This window comes from Rattus norvegicus, chromosome 10 (assembly GCF_021556685.1).
Source record: "Rattus norvegicus strain SHRSP/BbbUtx chromosome 10, alternate assembly SHRSP_T2T, whole genome shotgun sequence".
NCBI classification, from domain to species: domain Eukaryota; kingdom Metazoa; phylum Chordata; class Mammalia; order Rodentia; family Muridae; genus Rattus; species Rattus norvegicus.
The window spans coordinates 93,460,559-93,482,466 of record NC_141543.1 but is presented as its reverse complement, the minus strand read 5'-3'; the positions used below and the strand labels follow the sequence as shown (position 1 = coordinate 93,482,466).

Here is a 21,908-nt window from a genome sequence, read left to right as displayed (position 1 = left end):
TCTCTCTCTCTCTCTCTCTCTCTCTCTCTCTCTGAGACAATTTCTTTCTATGTAGCTCTGGCTTTCCTGGAACTTATTAAGTAGTTCATGCAGGCCTTGAACTCACAAAGATCTGCCTGCCTCTGCCTCCCAAGTGCAGAGACTACAGGCGTTCACCATCATCTTCTGCTTTAAAACAAGAGCGTGAAGTGAATATGTCATTATGTTGTTTTGTTTTGGATGCTAGGTATCGAACACAGGCCTCAGATGCTACCCACCTGGTCTACTTCCAAGCTATGCTCCAGGCTGTAGACCCGTATAATTATAACTTTTACAATATTGTAGCCATTTTCAGGGATTTTAAAAACAGTCACTTGTCTTTAAGGCTCACTACATGACAACACTATTACCAACATTTTCTAAATTATTGCAGAAACACATTCAGATAAGCAGATTAATTGGCTGGCTATAAATAAATATACACACATTTCTGTATAATTTTCTCTCTATATATTTCTATATAATTTTGTGTCTGCATGATAACTTACTGAATAGAGGTCCCCTAGTTTATTCGCAGATACCTACACAATGGATATTTAGGTTGTTTCCAACATCTCATATTATAAGCAATCTCCTTCTATGCTCATTTTGGAGCACAATATTTTCTTAGAATACATTTTCCCTAGGAGAATTGCTAGGTCATTGACAAAACTATGTAGGGTTAATAACACAGTTATGTTCAGTTCCACTGACATGGTGGTATGTGTGGTATCAAAGTTGGAGACCAGCGGTCTTTTAGGTTCTTGGTCGGTTCCTTTGAAGGCCAGGGACAGTGACAACCTACGCTGGCTTTCTCCAAGGAATTTCTTCATTAAGATGCAGCATTTTGCCTGATTAGGCACGATGGGTTAGAGATTGTCCAAGCTAATCTTTCAGCTTCGACGCTCCTGCAGAGGCTTCCACTTCCGAGGCAGCCCCTAGGATTCCACACCCCACCTCCACCCCATGCCCTCCTCCTAACAAGGGAAGGGCGTGTTAGGGAACAGCTCAGGCGGGCAAAGATTGCACCATCCACCGTTTGAAAAGGAAGTCGAAAAAGCACAGAGAACAAAATCGTAAATCCCACACATCCAGCCCCTGCAGCAGCCGGGATCCGGCTTCTACTCATTTCATTACTTGGCGAAGAGATCGAGACCCCTTCCCTGCCACTTCCACCCCAGCCTAACCTTGGGCTGGGTTTTGGCCCTTTAAGAAGCTGTCACGGTGGCGCTATTGGTCCCGCCCATCTGAGGGGAGGGCCGATTGGGAGGGGAGGGTTCTCGGCTGAAGCCCGAAAAAGGGGGGGTCTGAGCCTATTTTTAGCTCGGGGTCGGGTCACGTGACGGGAGTGACGTCTCCGAATGTTGTTGTTGGTGGCGGCGGCGAGCGGAGCCGGAGGAGCCGCCGCAAAGATGGAGGAGCCGTCGAGGAGGCGCTGCCGCTGCTGTTGCCGCCGCTGCTGCCGCCGCCGCCCGCGAAGCCGGAGCTCGAGCCTCAGCGGGTGAGCGCGCCGCACCCGCCAGGACCCCACCTCCCGCAGCCCCGGGACGCCCCGCAGTGTCTCGTCCTCCCGCCGTCGCTGCCCGCGGGCTCCCCACGACCCTGTCCTTCCTCCCGGCGCGCGCGCCGAGCCAGCCTGCACCCCCAGGGAGCGTCGCGGGGCCCGGGGAGTGTTGCCTCTGGCTCGCCGCGCGCGCCCCTCCTCATCCCTCCCTTGCAGGGCTCCTTCTCTGCAGGTAAGGGAGGGGCCGATCTTCCCGCACCCCGCGCCCCCAAATGGCCCGCAGACCAGTCGGGGATGTCTGATTTGTCTCCTCCCCAGCGGCTCCTAATCCGTTGCAACCGCGACTTGAGCCTTGCTACCCGGATTCTGGGCAGACCCTCTCTCTCTTCACTAGACACCCTTTCTTGTTACTCTGAGGTGAGGGGCACAGCCCACCCACAGTGCTTCTCCAAGTGGCGAAGAACATACCCTTGATTTTATGTCCTTGACGTCCCTGCAGGTGGAAAAGGACTGCGGGGCCCACCTTACTTGTCTGTGCTATTCACCCCCTCGCCTGTGAGGCGTTACTGCGTTTATTACCACCCTCTTCTGTCTGACACCCTGGAGCTCGAAAGAGCTGGGAGATGAATTGGTGATCTTTCTTGGCTAGGGCAGATCTCCCCACCCCACCCCTGCGCCCAGTTTTCATCTTGGGTTTGTTTCTCATGGGGCAGAGGTTCTAATAGTGCCTTGTTAACTTGGGGGTAGTCGGCTTCCCCCTCCCCACTCATCCCTGGGGCCCTCAGGAAGAAGAGAACTGGCTGGATGATAAGTAATTAATCTAAGAGCTGGGGGCGGGGAGTCGAGTGTGTTTCATTTCGGGGAGAAGGTGACCACTGGATGTCCCTGCGTTTGGCCTTCTGAGATGAGCTTTGTCCCTGAAGAGGAAGGGTAGCAACTGCAGTTGCTTTTGGTGTGTGTGTGTGTGTGTGTGTGTGTGTGTGTGTGTGTGTACGTGGATTCTCACTCTGGTAGTGACCACTATGCTTCTGGGTCCTGAAATTAGCTTTGGATCTTGGGGATGGAATGGAGAGGAGTTTAGGGTTCAATGGGAAGGAAGATAGAGTCAGATCCTAGGAACAAAAGGAGACGGGGAATGGGAGATTGATTTGGGCCAGAAGACCTCAGGCTAATCCTGTCATTGGGACCTGTTGGCCCTCCACTTGGGTTCTAAGGTTGCAGGCAGGGAGAATCCCCAGTCTCTTAAACCCTACACAGTGGGACCCAGGAGCCCAGGCTAGCTGTGGAGATGCGATGCGCTAAGGGTGAGCCCTGTTACCGGCTCCTGCCAGCTCGTTCCAGTCTTCCCTTTTCTTTCCCTCCCTAAACAAAGCTCGAGGAGAACTTGCTTTGCCTCCTCCTCCTTAAGTCTTTCCTTTTCTCTCTTGCCTCTTAGACTTGGATCTGGACTAGATCTTGTTAGAGACAGAGAGCCTGAATTAAAGGAGCAGGCTGCACCTCCTGACACACTAGGGGCAGGAGAGACAAGTCCCGGGTGCACGTGTAGCAAATGTTCCCCGTCTTCCTCAGTGTATCCTCCAAGGATCGTGGAATCTGGAGGTGGAGGGGTAACCGTGTCACACGCACCACCTACCCCCAAGTAGCTGCAGAGCTAAAAGCTCTGCTTTCTATTTCTTGGGGCTGGTATCTTAGCTGTGCGCTTAGGCACGGGGCTTGGGAAGGGGGGTCATTGTTGTTTTGTATGGGAGAGGAGGGGGGGACAGCCTTAGGAACTGGGGGGGTAAGGCAGTCGGTGCTGAAGTACCAGCTGCTCTTCAATAATTAATTCTTCCTACTCACGTCCCTCTGAGGAGGGGTGTCTGGAACACAGCATCGGGCTCAGCCAGCCTGCTAGAGGACTCACTCCTGTTGGGGGGGGGGTGAGAGAAAGACTCAGTGAGGGGGGGCGGCAGTTCTTGGCACTTTGGAGCACTGTCGCTTGCTCATGAATGAAAACGCGGTGCAGCCAGTGAGGGGGCCTATTGTAGCTGACTTTGGCTAATTAAACTTTCTCTCCCTTTCTTTTCCCCTACCCACCTCACCCCAGCCCCAACCTCAGCCCTTTCTTGAATGAGAGCCCTGTCTGGTAGTGCTGGGGAGGCGGGGGGGCTGAGGGGAGATCATCACTGTCTGAAGTTTTAGGGCAAACAGACCCAGTCTAATGCCCTCTGTCTCCACCTCCTCCCCTCCCCCCCTCCTTTTTTTTTTTTTTTTCTAGAAATAGCAGCCTCCTCCATCTGGTTTGTACAGATGTCTGGACCTGCGTCTGAGCAGACAAACAGAAATGGGCTGGTTGCAAAAATGAATTTGTCAGCCTGGTGCCTCCCCCCCCACTCCCCTGTTGTCTTCCCCCTTTCCCTAGTTTGGGGGCCTGTGTGGCTTCCATCCTCCTGGACTTCTGTTGGCTCAGCTGGAGGGTAGGCACAAGGCAGTGGAGGCTCCGGGAAGAGGCTGGGAACAGTTGTCTGCTGTGGCTGAAGCCGGGAGGGGTCGAGATGAGAAACTGCTGGTGTCTTTCGATGGGATGTCTGGGCTTTGGGCTTTGAGCTTTGCCAGGCGACGAGCGAAGCCCATCTTGGGTGCATAGGATTTGGTACAAACTGCTAGGCCTTGTTCTCTGATTTGGGGAGTAGCCCTTGACCTAAGAGTGGCCCTGGACTAGGGGCTCAAGACTTGGGCCTGCCTCTCTCAGGCTCCCTTGGCATGTCGGGAGTGGGAGGCTTGGTGATTCTGGAGGGGAATTTGGAGGGAGCTGTTGGAGGGACAAGATCTCTGTAGGAAGGCATAGTGATGTGGCCCTCGGGTCATGGTATGGCTCTGGTCACCTTTTCCTGTCTCCTTTTCCTCCCACCTTCTGCTAGAGTTTTTATTGCTGATGAGTGGTGAAGGACTGTGCTGCTGCCCTAGGGTTTCTGCCTTGCCTTCTTTAATAGAGCTTGTAGGTGGGGGCTCTGCCCTTCCCTCCTCCCTTCCTTGTCAGGATGCCTTGGATGGAGGTAGAAAGTAGGTTCAGACCCTGGAGTAGCCGACCCTGGAAGGATAGAGTTGACTATTGGGGGGAGGGGAACAGGACTTTGGGGGTGCTGAAGTTGGCACACTGAGTTGTCACCCACGTGGTGGCTAGCGTAGCAGCTGTACAGCTCTGGTCCCCAGCTACCCACCCATGTAACAATAGCAGGCCACTTCTCTGTTGAAGAGGCGTGCAGACGCCTCAGACTGCCTGCTCTTTCCTTGCCTGGCCCTAGACAAGAAGTTAGGTCTGTTTTGATGAGGCTGGGGAGGCTCTACTGTTTTTCAGGAAGCCCTGCTGGTGGGTCTCGTTCACTTGGAAGATCTGTGAACTGGGTCTTGGGGCTTGGTAGAAGCCATTATTTGCAGGTGGATGGTGTCTCTGGGTCCCACTCTGTGGGGGAGCAATAGCGCATGACTACATCCTGAGCCCACGGTGTGAGTTTGAGGAGATGTTTCTTCTTCTCCCCAGGGGAGGAGATCCAAAGAAATACTAGGTGAGGGTAAATGGGGGTTAAGGGGTGAGCTTCATCAATTTTGGGTCCCTTGGGATCTGGTCGTCTTGAGTGGCCCACTGTGGAGGTTTTCTTCATTAAGTAGATGGGTTGGGCTACTTAGACTTGCTGGCAGTCGTGGGAATTTCTGAACCTGTGTTCCTCAACCCACGGGAAAGGGTGTGAGCGGGACTGGGCGCCAGCTCTGGTGTGGGCATGGGCTGAGCTGGCCTGCCCACGCGGGCTCTGCCAGGACACCAACAGCCCCACCTGCTGCATTCCTGAACTTGGTCCCAGAGCTGTACAGGTTCTTTTGGTTTTAGTCTCGGTCTTTCAGTTCTGAACCCTGATCTGAAATATACCCTTCTATAGCCCCAGAGTCGAGAGCAGCAGGCTCGGGACTCCTGGGTCTTTGTGTGCGTCCCGTGGCCCTCCCAAGGAAGACTTGGGAGGCTTCTAGGCTCCAACTGGACCCCACCCCTGGGAATCTTTGATAAGAATGGAGGGTTTGCAAAAGTTTAATACTGCCAGGAGGTAGGGCTCCCTGGGAGAAAGTTTGGTATCAGAGTAAAGGGTGTTAGGTAATACCTGATACATGACGGGCTGCTTGAGTCCGGGGAGTAGAGTTAGGCCTTTAATGCTGGCAGTTCTGGTCACTCCCTGACTCTTGCTCTCATAGGGCTCTGGAGAGCCTGGCTTCTTTTGGAAGCAAATGAATGAGATCATGTCTGGGTGGATCGAGGGCGGTTTAGGGTCCAGGTGGGTGCTGCCTAGTATCTATGGCTTGAAGACTAACTGTAGGGCTAGGGTGGGGACTCTGGCAAAGCCCCGGCCCTTTACTCCATTCTCCGTTACTCCGTTGACTTTGTTTAGTGTTGGGCCTTTTGGTGCCTTTGTGTAAATGGGGACAAGGTGTTCCTTATTTTGGTAGACTCAGTATGTATCAGGCCATTGCTTGACCAGCAGTGCACAGTCTGGGTTTCACCGTTCTTTCCACAGGGCACAATCTGAACAACACACAAAGCCTTGGGCCAGGGCCCAGAAACCCCAGCACACTTATAGAGAGTGCTGGATCTGTTTGACTTTCCTAATCCACGAAACACACTCCTGTGCCCTGACTCACTGTGGTGCTGGGGAGACAAGAAAGCATGTTTCCAGAGATGGGTGGCGAAGGCTCGAAACTTAGGGAGAAGATCCTGGGCCTGCGAGCCCCAGGGTTATGGGGCTGAGTATTAGTTCCTCCCTGAACTTTAATAATTTTATTATTTTTTTAATGACATTTACTTGTGTGTGTGTGTGTGTGTGTGTGTGTGTGTGTGTGTGTACATGTATGTATATGAGTGTATATGAGTGTGTATATAACATAATGAATATGTGGAGGCCAAAGGACTACTTTTGTGAGTCGTTTCTTTCCTTCTATGATGTGGGTGGGATTTAACTCTGGTCATCAGGCTTGGCAGCAAGCACCTGCTGAGCCCTCTCATTGGCCCTGGTGGGTTTTTGGAGGCGTGATTTTGTGTATGGATAGCGTTAAGCTTATATAGCCACGGTCAGCCTTGAACCCCTGATCCTCCCAAGTTCTGTGATTAAATACACGTGCAGGCAAGGTACTCGGTAGCTTTCTCTGAACTTCTGCCAGGGACCCCAGGTCAGCTCAGCCTTTCCCATTGCCACAAATGTGGCCAGCCTGTAGGTGCACCTGGCACTGGGCACTGACGTCTGCAGAGACCACGATAGCCATTTCCTGTCCCTTGGGCACCAATTAGAAAGAGAAAAAAATGAGTCTGGTCCAATGCTGTTTCCTATGTGCCCTGGGCAGGTGGCCCTCCCTCTCCTCCCTGGTACAAGATAGTCGCTCCAAGGTCTCCCCTGGCTCTCAGAGTCCTGAGTTAGGGACCGCTAACCCTGCTCCGTCTCTCCCCAGGGATGCCGTTTTGAGTGCCTGACTGCCTCGCCCCGAAGGATGGCCTTGGATGGGCATTAGAGGCCCTGCGGCCCCGGGCTCCTGTCCCGTCCGTCTGTCTGTTATCGTCTGTCTCTCTTGACATCACAGCAGCTCCACCCCCTCCTGTCCCAGCCCCCAACGTCAGCTTCCTGCAGGCCCAGAGCCGGCATGAACTCTCCCAACGAGTCGGGTAAGAGCTGGGAGGTTGGAGAGGAGCCTCTTGGGGCAGTTTTGAATGCAGTGGGCTGTGTGGGTTTCCTGCCCAGGCCAGCTGATTGCCAGTGTCTGAGACGTCAGGGAATGGAGGGGTCAGGAGTGGAGAAAGTCACATTACAAAAAACAAAACAATACAAAACCCAACAAACAAAAACAAGAGGCCAACCGTGAGACAGACCTGGGAATCCATGGCTCTGGGAGGACCTGGGTCTCTCTCTGCCCCATGCCTGCCTTTGACATGAGAGCACTGGATACCTGGGATGGTGCTGTGAATCTCCCTGGGTAGCCCGGGGCAGTATTGGTAGCATTTTCCTAGATACAGCTCATGCTTCTTCGATGGTGAAGGTTTTTTCCTTGCTGGAGTACTGTGTTTCTGTATGTACCTTGTTCCTGGTGGAGGTTTAAAGGGCCCTAGGCCTTAGGCTCTATGGTGTGGGGATAGGAGTGGGGTTATGTTTTTGCTGAGTGTAAGTAGATGACCCTCTTTCTCTTGGTGGATTCCTTTGTTGGGGTCTTTGACTCTCAGTTCCCGTTCCTCTCTGCTGGGACCCTGCTCTGTGCTGCCAGAGATAGTCTGTGGGTGGGACTCAGGGTAGCTCTGTTTGGGTGTGTCCTGACACGTGCCTATGAGGATGTGTCCAAATGACTTGAGCTGGACCCTCAGGAGTTCCCCAGAAGGTCACGGGTCAGCATGTTCGGAGTAATAACTGCCTCTTGTCCCTAGCTGTCACCTTTCAGACAGTCTGAGATGGTCGGTGCCTGTCCTGCGGTGTCCCATCCAACTCTAACCCTTCCCAGCACAGCCTGTCCCTGTATCTTTTTCTGCAAGCATGGATAGATGGGTATTTTCCCTTTTAGAGAGAGAGAGAAGATGAGGGCATTGGATAAAAACTGAGCTGCAAGAAGCAGGGAGGAATTCAGCCTCCCTACTGGGGAATCCTATTCCCCAGCTACCTTCCCACTGGATCTTCCCGCCCTTGCCTTCATTCAAACCCCTAAGGGTTGATTGCACCAGGTGGGCTCTAGAGCTCTGGCTTCCGGTCTTATCCTCGTAGGTCATAAAAGGGACAGGAAGAGGCTTGATGACTATCCGTCATCCCTCAGTTCTGCTCCTTGCTCAGATGGGTAGACAGTGGCATTTGCTTGCTTTCTTGTAGCCATCTTTAGTCCCTGCTTCACATAGGGGTTGGGAGTTGACCCTTGATCAAGGGCACAGAGGCCACCCGGGGACACCCGTTGGTGGCTGTAGGGTTTCATTCTCTTGCAGCGAAAGGTGAGTTATTAGGGCTGTGTTCTAGTCACTGATGCTCCAGGTCCTCCTCACAACCATCCTGTCAGAGCTGGCAGGAGTGTGCTATAGCTGGAGATCCCCACCAGCTTGGCAGCTTCTGAGCTCTGGTAGGATAGGTCTTCTTGGTGACCTGCCTCCTGACTGGCTTTCCAGCTGCCCCCAGTAGGGGGAGATGCTGTCTTTCTGTGTATGGGAGGGAGAAAGAGGGGCACGGGATAAAGAACTATATTTTAAGACTGTTGAGAGGCTTAAAAACAGGGCTCTTTGCTTGTGCCAAGAGGTGAACTGCTGGGGCTAGTCCTTTGGTTTTTCCAACAGCTCCAGGGCTGGCTATTCTAGTGGGGTCCAGCTGCTCTGTGGCACAGAGACAACCTGTCTGCATTCGGCTTTTGCTCTTGAAGGGGGCTCAGCATCTGTTCTCCAAGTTCAGCTGGCATCTGGGTTGGGGCTTCCAATGCCCAGAGCCTGGAAGAAGCTGGGAACTATATGTCTTGGAATTCCACAAAAATAAAGTGACTTTGTTTTCAGAGACCGTAGGTGTCCACAGCGAAGTGGACAAGAGAAGCCCCCAAGAGAGAAAGATTTGGGGCCCCAGGATAGGCAACAGACAGGAGCGGGTGATGCCACCGATCTCTCCCTACATCCTGGCCCACTGGTCCTCTCTCCTTGGGGCATACAGGCTCAGGGCAGGCTCAGCAGGGCACTTTCTCTGTCCCTTGGTTCCTGCCAGCATAAGAACTTTTTGATTTGACACATCCTTGCCTGGCTTCACCAGTGAGGCTGGCCCATGGAGGAGCAGGACAGGAAATGGTCCATCGCTACTGTTCCAGCCGGAAAGTCAGCGTGCAAGTCCCTGCTGAGGGGCAGCAGGTGAAGACTGAGTGATTAGCTTCCGGGCCCACCACCTTGGCCAGTGGACACTCACTTTACATAGCTCCGGGCTGGGCCGCATGCCAGAACTTGACCCTGTCTACCTCTCTGGCCATTTGAGGAACCCTGCTTCCCAGAAGAAGCCAGTCTGTTTCCTTTTACCTTTTTCTTTAGGCAGAGGAGGACGCAAAGGGTAAGGCATTCTTTATTTTTCTGGAGTCAGTCCTGTCTGTACATTCCCTTCTGTGGGGCTGAAGACTTACAGAATTTGTAGCAGCTCTGGCTTGGAAGAGCCTCCCTGGGACCTAGGACCTCAACTGCCCTAGTTGTACCCTGTTCTCAGGGCCATTGCTTAGAGAGGGACAAGAATGTGGCTTGCCACATGATTCTGTCTAGATGTTTGTTGGTGGGGCCCTGGGGGAGGCATCTAGGTTCCTTATGCCCTGCGTGGGAGGAAGATGAGCTGGATGATAACACCTGTCTGCCCAGCACCTCCTAGCGCCCTCTATACTTTCTCTCCTTCCCTTTCCCAGGAGGGAGGGCAACTGCCCCCTCCCTTTGGGGTGACCAGAGAAACTGGGGCATGGGTGTGGGGTGGAGCCAGGAACCTTGGCGTCCTGTCTCCCTGCCTCAGGCTCTGCTGCTGAGCCCCTGGGAAGGCAGGCAGCCAGCCAAAGGAGGAGAAAGTGGGTCAGTGCTGGTTGGCATGGGCAGGGGTCTGGGGAGAAGACCCTTGGTCTCCTCTCCCTATAGGTGCCTTGGCAGATTGGAGTCTCCTTTCTCTTCCTCTGCTCGGCTTCCAGAGGGATTGAAGGCTTAGGACTGACTGGTGAGGAGAGGGGAAGTAGAAGATGACAAAGTGTGTGTCCACATTCTTCCTACAGTTGCTTTTAAATGAGGAGATTCAGCCAGTACCTAACTGTGGACCTGGCTGGGCCATACTGGCGGGTTCCAGCATGACTGGGCTCAAAGGAAGAACTACAGGGTACCAGGGTTGATGGTTCCCAGGCATCTCCCAGCCCAGGGGCTCTGGACCAGCTTTGGGCAGAAGACTTCTCTTCCCTTTTGGTCAGAGCCGCAGGCCAGTCTTTGGGCCCAGGAAATAAGATCAGGCAGAGCTGAAGGAGGCAGCAATGGGCTCTCCCTTCTGCTCCAGGATTGGAAGGGCAGAGCGTGGCCTTAGAGGTAGGGAGTAGAGGTGCTGCTGGGAGAACAGAGCTGGTTATGTAGCCCAAGCTGGGCTTGAACTTGCTGATGCTGGCTTAGGATGTGTCTCGTGGACTACACGCTTCGTGAGCACTCTGGGAGATTTGTGGGGTGGGTCTTGGGAGCGGTGGATGGATAGGAATGGAAAAGTAGGCAGGAGAGAGGGGTGCTGTAGCAGGAAAGCTTGAGGTTAAACATTAGGAAGACCTCGTTACATCATCTGCATCTCTGAAGAGGAGGGATGCTTGTCGTTCCTCCCCCTAGACCTGTCCCCGCACATTTCCTCAGAGGTTTCTGGAAATTGCGTTGAAGATGGGAGACCTCTTGCTAAAGTGTAGAAGTCATACCAGTGCTGGCTGTTCTCACTGAGCCTTTGAGTGCCCCTGTCCTCAAAGAGTTGTGAAGAATCCTCTTTACCAAGCTTAATAGTTTAAACCTATAGTCCCAGCAGTGGAAAGGTTGAATCAGGAGGCTCATTGTGAGTTCAAGGCTAGCCTTGGCTACAGAGTGGGACCCTGTCTCAAACTACAACAAAAGGGAGACCTCCTTTGACATCAGGCTAATCTAGGGTCCCAGGGGCTTTGCTTTCAATTTGTCATAGCTGCTGTCCTTCCCTGAGCAGGGCTCCCTTGTCTCTCTCCTGTGCCTGGGGCAGGTAAGAGTGTGCCAGGACAGGGCTAGCCAGCCCTTCTGGTTGTTCTCAGCGTGGGTGGGTGGAGCTCCGTCTGGGAGGGGCTGCTACCCCCGGCTTTCTGGGCTCCCTTGTGTCTGCCTCTGACTGTCCTTGGTAGAGCCTCTGGTCTTTCCTTCTCCTCTTGAGAGACCTCGTTGATCTGGATGCAGCTGGGGGAGGGGCAGTAGATAGGTGATGTTTTCCAGCACCAAGCCCCCGGATTGCACAGGTCTCCTGCCTTTCCTTCTAGAATCTGTCGTGACTCCTTGCTCTAGACTCCTCCCACTTCAGTTCCTAGTCTACCACTGGGAAACAAACCCCAAACCCCAGGGTCATCTGCATCTCACTAGGCTTGGAAAAGCTTGTTTCTACCACCACCCTGGTGTGTGTTTTCCCACCTGAGGGAGGAGGCAGAAGCTTGGAAGATGGGTTTCTGGAGTCACAGCCTCCATGTCCTTGGTTGGACTGCTTCTCCCAGGCTCCTGACAGGAGGGTGAGGTCATCCAGTCCAGAGAGAGGACAGGTGTCCCTGGCTCCGTGCCTGGAGTGGGGGGCAAGGAGGGGGCAGGAGGGGTCCAAAATAGTAACTGTGACGTCAGGAGAGGGGAGGAGGCTATAGACCCAGGAATAACCAGTCTATTAAAAGGCTCCAGTGAGGTCAGGGGGCCAAGTGGGATCTCTTTATCAGTGGGAGGCACAACTCGGGAAGAAGGGGGAGGTCAACAGTGCGTGGTGCTGGCAGTGGCATCAATTTTGATGGTTCGGTGGCCCCATGGCCCAGGAAGGTGGAGAGCTGGGGCTACTCCACCAGGCCAGGGTGCTAACAGCTTCATGACTAGCTGGAGGGCCTCCAACCCCAAGTCTTTCTACTTGGGCACTGGAGGTCCTGTCCCTGGGACAGATGTATATTCTGCCCATGAGTTATGGTGGTCAGTGCTTCAGACTTCTAGTCCCAACCAATCCCGTGAGCAGCTCTATGACAAGAGTAACTTTCGTCTTCCTGTAACTCAGCTTCCCCATCTTGGCCTCTTTCTGGTGGTCATTGTTAGCATAAAGGCAATGATGTTTGCGGTTTGTGGTGCTCTCAGCTGGGTACATTGCCAGGAAAGCGTTGATTGAGCTGAGAATGGGCTGGTGCTGACCAGTCCCCTGCCTGGGCTGGGCAAAGCCTACCCAGAAAAATCTCTCTGCTCCCTGAAAAGAGGCGGAGTGCCAGAGGTGGTACTAGAATGGGTGGGAGAGCTGCCACCCCACTGCTATTTAGGGTCTCCCTGATAGTAAGACTGTAGGGAGGCATCTCCCGGCTCTGTGGGAAGGCAGAAGTTACACAAACTCCACAGGCTGTAAGGAGGAGGTGTGAGGTTAGACCAGGTGGTTGGGTGTCTGTCACCTCTTCCTAGTCTTTCTGATTCCTTTCCTCTGCACAGAAAGGGGGAAGATAGAAGATCCAGGCTGGCTGCTTGCTGTCCAGTTCATTGTTTGCCCCCAGCAGCAGTGGCCAAAGCTGATCCCAGAAGCATGGGTCCTCTCCTGCACCTTTCTCTAGTTCAGCCACTGGCCACCCAGGTCTGTGGCCTTGGCCCTGAGTGCAGGCCTCCCTTGCCCCCCTCCCCCTTGACTGGCGCTTCCTCCTGGGGTGGAACGCGCCTCCCCCCATGGGGCCTCCGCCAGGCCTGGGCTCCTGGCAGCCAGCCGGCGGCTCCCTGAGCATGCTCCACCTATTTATAGACAGGGCCCTCCCCCAACTGCTATTTCAGTCTCCTGCCAGCTGCCGGCGGCTCATTCGGGGAGGAGGAGCAGGGAGCCAAGCCCAGAGCTGTCACCGGTGGCTCTGGGAGGGAACACTGAGAGAGTCTGCCTGCCCACTGAGCTCCCCTTCCTGTCCCTTGAGCACCCAGCCATAGCCCAACTCCTGGAACCTTTAGACGGACCTCGGTCCATGCTCCCGTAGTGGAGAACAGGCCTGCAGCCTCTTCAGCCTCCCTGCGCCTGCTGCCTCGGGAGCGCCCAGGCCGGATGAGGTGCCTCCTTGCCTTGTGGGTCCCAGCGGCAGTGGCCTGAGGGAGTCCTTGAGCAGCCGGCTGGCCCTGCTGACCACCTTTCCCTCACCGGCTTCCGCCTCGGGCGGCCCCTCCCTGGCATGCTGCTGGTGCCCAAGGCACAGGGGCTTGTGGAGATGCTGCAGACCATCTATGAGACCGAGTCCTGTTTCTCAGCAGATGGCATGTCAGGCCGGGAACCATCCTTGGAAATCTTGCCACGGACTCCTCTGCACAGCATCCCTGTGGCAGGTAAGTGGCTCTGTGTCCCCACCTGCCCTCAGCTCTTGGGCATCCTCGCACCTGGTTTGAGCACCCCACTGTGAGTGTTGCTCCCTCGGGGTTCTGCTTCAGCCTTTGAGGGTTTTGTTGAGCATCCATGGATTGGAAGAACTGAGCGGCTAGAGCAGTTTTCCTTCCCTCCTTGCCCAGGGCCATCCTCTCACGCTGCCTCCTAGCCACTGTCTCTCCAGTGCCTCTGCCTTCAGCAGGGTCAGCCTCAGCTGCTAGGGGCTAGGGCTTCCTAGAGAATTCTGGCCTAGTTGGACCATGGTCAGAGGGGAGGAAGTGGGTCAGTGACCGATCTCCAGGCTGCCTTGCTCTCCCCACCATTGAGCAGAGGAAGAAGTTGTACCTGGAGTACCTACAGGAATCAGAAGCCAAGCTTCTGTGGCTTGGTTTGACCTGGTCAGAGTGTAGTGACTTTGGCAAGTTTCTGGTCTGGAGGCTTCTTAAGAATGGACACTTAGGAAGAGGCTTGTTGGGATAGGGTTGAGCAGAGGCTAGCAGCTGGGGTGTTTGAGGGTTTTGGCTTAGTTCCTAGTCTAGTTCCCTCCTATCTCTTCCTTCCCGGGGCTGTGGCTTCTTCCCACTTTCTGAGGATAAGGAAGTGTTTCTTTGACCACAGGTGGGCTTGAGGACCTCCCTTGTAACCTAAGCATGAGGATTCCTTGCCCTGCCACCTTCTCTGGGGAAACTTTTTTGATCCTTGGTAGGGGGTGGGGTCCCCCCAAAGCTGGCCACTCCTTCGCTCACTCCCAGAAACCTGTTGCCACCAGGCGGGCAAGATGCTTCCTCCAGGGAGGGACTTGCTGGACCCATGCCTGCTTGGCCCCTCCTGGCAGTGGCTGGCTTGGTGAGAGAGAGAGAGAGAGAGAGAGAGAGAGAGAGAGAGAGAGAGAGAGAGAATGAGAATGAATATATATGTGTATGTGTGGATCTGAAGGTTTCAATTAGAAGGTGGGAGCTCTGTTTCTCTCTGGTGGGTACCTGTGATTTGGCTCTCAGCTGTCCAGGGATAAGACTTCAGTAGACTGGGCTGTGTCGGAAGGATGTTTTGGGAAGGTTTGGAAAATCCTTGGAATGTGATTTGCTGTCAGCTTGGACATAGATAGGGATGCCCGTCCATTCAGTGTCCTAGTATAGGGCATAGTCATGGAGACCAGCTCTGCAGTGTGCCTACCAAGTCCCCGGGATGGAGCCCAAGAGGCTGGTGCTTGTTCAGGACTAATGGAACTACAGCTCTGTCCTCAACCCCCAAACCTGGGCCTCTGCATGTTCATGGGAACTCCTGGGAGGTTAAGGGATGTAGAGCATCACCTAGGGTGGCTTCTAGCTGGTCACCCATTCTGCAGTGAGCTACCAGTTGGCCCCAAGTTCCTGCTGATTTCGTCTTCTTTGCTTTGGACACCAGAATCCCTGAAAGTTTGGGACCACATTCTTCTATCCCTGGATATATATACCCCAGCCAATCCCTCTCTCTAGATCTCCACCCCCCAGCCCCCCCTCCAACCTGGCCTTCAGAGTGTGGTGCAGTCCCTGCTGGCAGGAGGGAGGTGTGAGTCACCCCAGCAGCTCGGGGAGAGGGCTAAGAATGTTCCCCTGAGCAGTTCTGATGCTGTGTCTGTGACGCGGCTGGGGACAGATATAGGCCTGGAGCTTGGCTGCTTTTTTTTTTTTTTTTTTTTTGGACTCTGGAATGTAAATAGTCGTTTCAAATAGAAACACTTTAACCTTTGGGTTAAAAAAAAAATCCTCCCTAGATAAACATGGCCGTGAGGGCCCAGAAGCCTGGTGTTTCCCTTCAGTCCCTTTTCCCCTCATGCACCCTCTCCTTCCAATTTCTTGAGCAGTCTCGGGACAAGGCACAGAAGCCTACAGCCAAAAAAGCCCGTTTCCAGGGGTGTGTTCTCGGATGACGTTGCTGGTGTCCCCCACCCAAGGGATTGGAGAAGGGGCCTTCTGAGATGCTAGCTCTCTGTCCCTTAAAGCAGCAAGTGCTGGGAACTCTTATTTGGGGGCAGCTTTTGTTTCCTCTGCTGTGTTGTTGGGTGCTCATTACCCCCCCCCATACACACACACCTAGCGCAGTGGGTGGTACTTAGATGAATGAGTGTTGGATGAGGGGGTGGAGGCCCAGCCCTCTGGCAGGATGCCTGGGTGCTATTTTGGGGCTTGACCTGGTGGCTGGATAGAGACAGCTACAGTGGGCACCTAAGGGTAAGAGAGCTCAAGAGGGGCAGAAACACTCACTTAGCTCTTCTTGATTAAGGAAGGGGAAAGGGACCAATTTTCCTCCCATTGCGTGTGACTGGCTGTGTCTCTGTCTGGCTACCCCGTCACTGCCCAGTGTGCAGTGAGCACCTTCGTATACTAGGCTCGGTCCTAGCTTAAGGCTCCTGGGACCTTTGATTCCACTGTGAGATTCCCGATGACCCTGAGCGGGGCTCCGACTTCCCCTTGTCCATTTCTGCTTGAGCTGAGCCCTTGGATACTGTGAACTGTGAAAAGGAATGGCAGAAGAGGCTTCCCTACCAGCTGAGGGAGGTACGGATCTGGTTTGTGCCAGGAAGGAATGCTCTGGATGTTGGGAAGTCCCATGAGGTTCAGGTTTGCAACCGGGGCTTTCCCTGGCTGTTCCTATTTAGGTTCGTGAGGCCATTCCGAGCATGGCTGTGTGTCAGGAATGTGTAGGTGTGGGGATGCCAGGAAGGTAGGAAGGGCAGGACTTGAGTGGAACTAATATTGTAATCCACGAGGCGACAAGGATACTCGGGACTTTCCTTACTGGTCCCTTTTAGGAAGGATGTTACCCACATCCCATAGTGGAGAAGGGTTAGAGACATGAAAGACTTTACCCAGAGCACAGATTAAGTAGCAGCTAAGCTTTGAACTCAGGTTTGTCTGGGTGGGGCCGTTGTTAACCCATACAAAACCTTTCTCTTAGATTAAAAAAAAAAATAGTCCTTTGTCTGGGTGGGTGTGTCCTCGGACCTAGTGTCTATGGCTTAGTAACCAGAGCATGGGCTAGATTTTAACTGTTTGTCCCTTCAGTTGGGGACCCATCTGCAGTATCCAACATGTACAACCTTATGTCCTTCTAAAGTCTGAGCTCCTAGAGAATAGGGCTCATTCTGGCTCCACTCCTGGGGTGTCCAGGAGTAGCCCCTCCCCCTTACAAATACTTGGAACCTCTTGACCAATTAACTCTCCCTGCGTTGCTTTGACTCAAAGGAAGACGAGCGCCCAAGAACGGAGTAAAACTGCTCTCCCATGCAGACAGCGTCTTCTGCCCCCATGGCCTCCTACCTCATCTTGTTTTTGAGACCCTCAGCTGTCCCTTCCCCTCTGTACAGCTGCCAGACAGGAAGTCAGATTAACCGTGTCCACACACAGCTGTACCAGCTGTCAGACTGTCAACAGGAATGAGTGCAGGCAGTCCGGGGACTTTGCGAGACAGCGGTTCTCCAGCTTTGAATTGCAAGAGAATTGCCAAGGAGATGTGGTCAGAGGCAGGTTCTGAGTGTGCAGGACACCTCGGGAAGCAATGTCTAAACGCCTCCTCTGGCAGTTCTGATGTACAGCCTGTTAGATGTACAGTGTGTTAGCGTCTGGGCTGCCTCTCAGGTTTCGTGGAAGGCCCTGGTGGGAGAAGGGTCTATGCAGAGGGCAGGCGGGCGGCTGTTATCCTAGACAGGCAAATACAATTCCCAGCAGCCTGGCAGTCTGGAGAGAGGATGTTTTGAGATGCCAGGAGCAGGTGTCTAAACTCACTGGGGGATAATGGCATGCAGCCAGGCGGACAGGGTGCCTTGCTGGACACAGAAGCCGGGGCTGTGCATGGAGAATGCAAGCAAGATCTGTCCTGGGGCCCTTGCCACCCCCACTCCAACCCCCACCCCCACCCCCAACCCAACCCCCACCCCCAGGTAGGAGCAGTCACCGCAGGTTTTGCATGGTTACTGTGCCTTTTAATTGTCTGCAGCAGCTTTCAAGCCCAGATATTCTCAGGATGGTGGGGAGATGGGAATTTTCTCTTCTAGATAGCAACCTAAGGTCAGCGCTGACTCCAGGGACATCTTGTGGCCCCTACATGGATTCTGCATCCCTGTAAGGTCTTTCAGAGTCTCAGCCTGCCTCCAGCTCTTCCCCCCTGCCCCACTTGCCCCCCTCTCCCTTCTACCTTTGGGCTCTGGTATGCTGGTACCACTCAGGTGCCTTATTTAGGTTGTTTGACCCTCAGGGCTCCTTGTTGCATCTCTCTCTCTATTCGGTGCCAGCCTCTAGGCTTTCCCCTTTTGCTTTGTAGGGAGCGGGGCAGAGAGAGCCAGGAGAGTCTAGATTAAGCACTGGCTCCTCTGCCTCCTTTTCAGGTGACCTTGGACAAGCCTACTCCCTCTGTGGCCTCACTTTCTCCTCCTGCAGCTGGGGGCGTTGAGTTGCCGAGCTCCTGGGCCTTTTCCTTACTGACATTCTGAGGGTCTCTGAGGTCAGTCTCATGTTGCTTCTGTCTTGCTGGAGGAAGGGCTGAGGGTCGCCCAGCACCTTGCCCCAGGAGGATAGAGAGGGCAGAGGTGTCACCTAGAGTGGGGGACAGTAAGGTCAGGGATGGGAAAGTATTAGACTACTTAGAGCTGGGGGCCTGGAAAGCAGGGACCAAAGCTTGTGCTTATTTGTTTCAGGTGATTTGGGGGGGATGGAAGGGACCCCACTGCTGAGATTTGAGCACAGGCCGTGAAGCCAGGGAGATGGCCTTCAAGCTCTAGAGTCGAGAGGACGCCGCTCCCAGAACTTTTTCTCTTTCAGTGGCACCTAGCTGCTGGTCATGGTACAGTGTGTAGGAAAGGCTCTGATGGTTCAGGTTCACAGAGTGACCTTCAGACAACATGAATGACAGTTAAGGCCTCACTGTGGCAGGAGTCTGAGCCTAGCATCCACAGAGCTTAAGTGATCTGTGAAGTTGGCCTTACATAATTCTAAACATTTTAGTTTGTGTGCTTTTACTTTTGGTTAAACAAACAAGCACATTTTTTTTTTTTTGCTTCTTTTTTCTTTTTTTCGGAGCTGGGGACCGAACCCAGGGCCTTGCGCTTCCTAGGCAAGCACTCTACCACTGAGCTAAATCCCCAGCCCCAACAAGCACATTTTTATTTATTTATTTTAACTCCTTTATCTTTGTGATCGGTTTGCCTGTTTTATATGTCTGTGTACCATGTACCATGTGCGTAGTGCCTGGGTGCCCCAGGAGGCCAGGGGAGAGCATTGGATCTCCCAGGTGTGTGTGTGTGTGTGTGTGTGTGTGTGTGTGTGTGTGTGTGTGTGTGTGTGTGTGAGAGAGAGAGAGAGAGAGAGAGAGAGAGAGAGAGAGGTATGTAGTCCAAGCTGACCTTGAATTTACCAAACTTAAACTTGGGAATTATCTTGCCTCAGCTTTCCCGATGTTAGCATATGCCATCCTATTTGGCTGGTTTTTTGTTTGTTTGTTTGTCTGTTTTGTTTTACCACTTTATTTCCTAGACAGGGTCTGACTATGTAGTTCTGTCTAGCCTGGGACTTGCTATGTGGACAAGGCTGGCTTTGAACTCAGCAGAGGTGTTTTTGATCTTTTGAGACAGGATCTGGCTGTAAGCTCAGATTGACCTCAGTCCTACTCTGAGAACTAGGATTATAGGCATGTACCACCACACCTGGCTATTTTGTGAACTTTAGAAACATGGTTATTGTTACTATTATTACTATTGTTGTTGTTGTTATGGTGCTGGTGATCATACACAGAGCCTCACCCATTAGGCAAGCATTTTGCCACTGTGGTATATTCTGAGCCCTTGGAAACATTCTGAGTAGTAGTCTATAGATTTTGTTAGGTTGCCAAAACCAGAACACACACACACACACACACACACACACACACACACACACACTCACTCTCCAGGAGTCATTAATAGGAGCCCTGACAAGCTCCTCTGCTGTCTCCCCAGGCCCCGTGCCAAGCTCCCAGCATGAATTCTCTCAGGCTTGGCAACCTGGGAGGTAGGTGCTCTGCTTCCATTTTGCAGATGCTTGCATGAAGCATGGGGAGGTGCCTGGAGCCTTGACTAACAAGTGGTGCTGCCTTGAGCCTGTGCCATCCCTCCCAAAGCCCTCACTCATAACCATTACCTGATTGTGTCCGCTTGCTCGACGAGTCGTGCAAATTGCTAGGTGAGAGTCATGCCGAGCCTGCACATGTGGAAATGCCGTCTGAATTGCAGTAGAACCTGTTGAGCCTCAATCGGCCTCTCTAGTCACGTAAGAGCACAGAAATAGATCATGGGAAACCGTCCTCGGTGGGGAGGGGTCATCGGCGTCACGGGTAGAGGAGTAAGCGTGTTCCCCGCCTCCTTCCAAATTCTCTCAAAGCCAAGACAGGGACAAGAGCCTTTTTTCCATCCTCCTAAGGGACAGACAAGGTAATTAGACATTTAAAGAAGCTGCTGATTGCTGGCCAGGCAGGTCTAGGCTACCTGGGGTACTGGTGCGGTGCGCCGTCTTCTTGGGTGGGCTTTCCTCCACCTGTGCTGTCTGGAATGCCATCCCACAGTGGAGCCAGGCTGAGATGCTTTTGCCCGTGCCGGGAGCCAGGCCACCTGGGTTCAGCTCCCTGCTCTGCTGCTCCCTAGCCTGTGGGGTCCTCTGTGTAGCCCTCTCTCTGTGAGCATGGTTTCCAAAGCCGGTCACTGAGGGCTGTAACAGATATTCTCAAAGGACCCTTTCACCATGTGGTCCCTCCAGGCAAAACAGCTCCACACAGTCTCATATTGTCAGCATAGGCCTTGTTTTAGTCCTGAGTGTTATGTGATTTAATGCTCCCTTGTCTTAGATTCCTTCCCACCTTAGTGGCTCCTGGAGAAGCATCTTTCACAGATAGACACTAAGCACTCGGGTCTTCCAGGTGGGTTTAAACCCTGAACCGCTCCAGGGTTCCCTGGTAGAGTAAAAGGCATTCGCTGCTGGTCAGGGTTGGTTTTCCCTGACTTCTGACTTGTATTGTCTCCAAGAGAGGGAGGCGTGTGGCTTGCAGACTATTCAGAACAGGAGCAAGGCTTGTCCCTCCCTGTTCTAGGGTAGCTAGAGTTAGATCTGTTTACTTTGAACACTGGTTCCCAAAGGTACTGTCAAAACCTGTTCCTTGTGCACCCATAGCTCCTTATCTGCCTAGAGACCACATCCCTTTGTCTGGAATCTGCTGTTTTAACTGAATTTTATGATTTTTGTTGTTTGTTGAAAGGCTTTTATTCTGTAGCCCAGGCTAGGCTGGAGCTTACTGGGGTTTTGCTCTGTACTCCAGGCTGGCCTAGAACCTACTGTAGTCTTCCTGCCTCAGCTAGCTTGCTTGCTTTTCTCTTTCTTTCTTTCTTTCTTTCTTTCTTTCTTTCTTTCTTTCTTTCTTTCTCCTTCCTTCCTTTCTTTCTTTCTTTCTTTCTTTCTTTCTTTCTTTCTTTCTTTCTTTCTTTCTTTCTTTCTTTTTGAGACATCTCTATGTAGCCCTGGCTATCCTAGAACTCACTCTGTAGACCAGGCTGGCCTTAATCTCACAGAGATCTGCCTGCCTCTGCCTCCCGAGTGCTGAGATTAAAGTATCATTTTGTTTTTGAGGCAGGATCTCACTGAGCTACTCATTCTGATTTTTTAACTTACAGTCCTCTGGCCTCGGCCTCCTGAGTATCTAGGATTATAGTGTACAACCTCCAGTTCACCCCCTTATTCTTAGGCTAAGTCCAAACTGGCAGTGGGCATGGTTTCTCCATTAGTCCCTCCTTCTGAGGGGCCTGGGCATCTCTTGTGTTATAGAATCTCCTGGGCTGATGGGTTCCTGGAGAAAGAGGCCCACTGGGTGAGAGTGCCAGGAAGGTGTCAGCTCTGCCCAGTTATACCCACGAGATAGGCAGATCTGTTCCTTCTGAGTCAGAGCTTTGTATGGGCAGGGCCAGGCTGATGGCTGGGTATATAGCACAGCCCACCTGGATGCTTGGGCTGAGGCTTCTGCATGGAGGCAGCATGGGTCAGTTTGCTCCAAAGCCTGCCACTCCCTGGAGGGAGCAAGGGTCTGAGTCCTGAGGGAAGGTGGCCAGTGCCTGACCCTAAACCTTGGTACTCTCTCCACAGAGGAGAGAGTCCCTGGCATTGGCTCTGTCTGTTCTATGCAGGTCAGCAGGAGGCCTGTGTGGGGATGGAACAGGTGAAATAAGGACCCAGGGCCTTGCTGTCCTATGTGGTCTTGTCCCTTCGGGGACTCAGTCATCTCATTGAATGGAATATGCCCTTCTGCCCACCCTTTCCGCTTTC

At 53.1% G+C, this 21,908-nt stretch overlaps 1 protein-coding gene and 1 non-coding gene across 34 annotated transcripts in view; one reads left to right on the top strand and one right to left on the bottom strand.

The window, feature by feature from the left end:
• Positions 1-316: 316 nt before the first annotated feature.
• LOC148003115 (small nucleolar RNA SNORA33) lies at positions 317-448 on the bottom strand. Its single transcript, XR_015632488.1, has one exon. It is a non-coding gene; the product is annotated as a small nucleolar RNA SNORA33 (small nucleolar RNA).
• Positions 449-1,381: 933 nt separating this feature from the next.
• Positions 1,382-21,908, top strand: part of Hdac5 (histone deacetylase 5) — a 34,904-nt gene continuing 14,377 nt past the window's right edge. The window contains exons 1-6 of one of the 33 annotated variants that reach the window (XM_087574719.1): positions 1,382-1,519; positions 6,989-7,199; positions 13,485-13,556; positions 17,957-18,072; positions 19,562-19,613; positions 19,785-19,871. Coding sequence is in view for 17 of the 33 variants with exons in the window: in XM_087574701.1 (XP_087430827.1) it covers positions 12,784-12,831; positions 13,485-13,556; positions 19,562-19,613 (172 nt within the window). In the remaining 16 variants the exon portion in view is untranslated. Of the gene's footprint in view, positions 1,755-6,988; positions 7,200-12,692; positions 12,832-13,046; positions 13,287-13,319; positions 13,557-17,631; positions 17,694-17,956; positions 18,073-19,561; positions 19,614-19,768; positions 19,872-21,908 lie in introns of those variants that run through there. The other 32 variants (XM_087574720.1, XM_087574721.1, XM_087574722.1 and 29 more) reach the window with 32 other exon arrangements.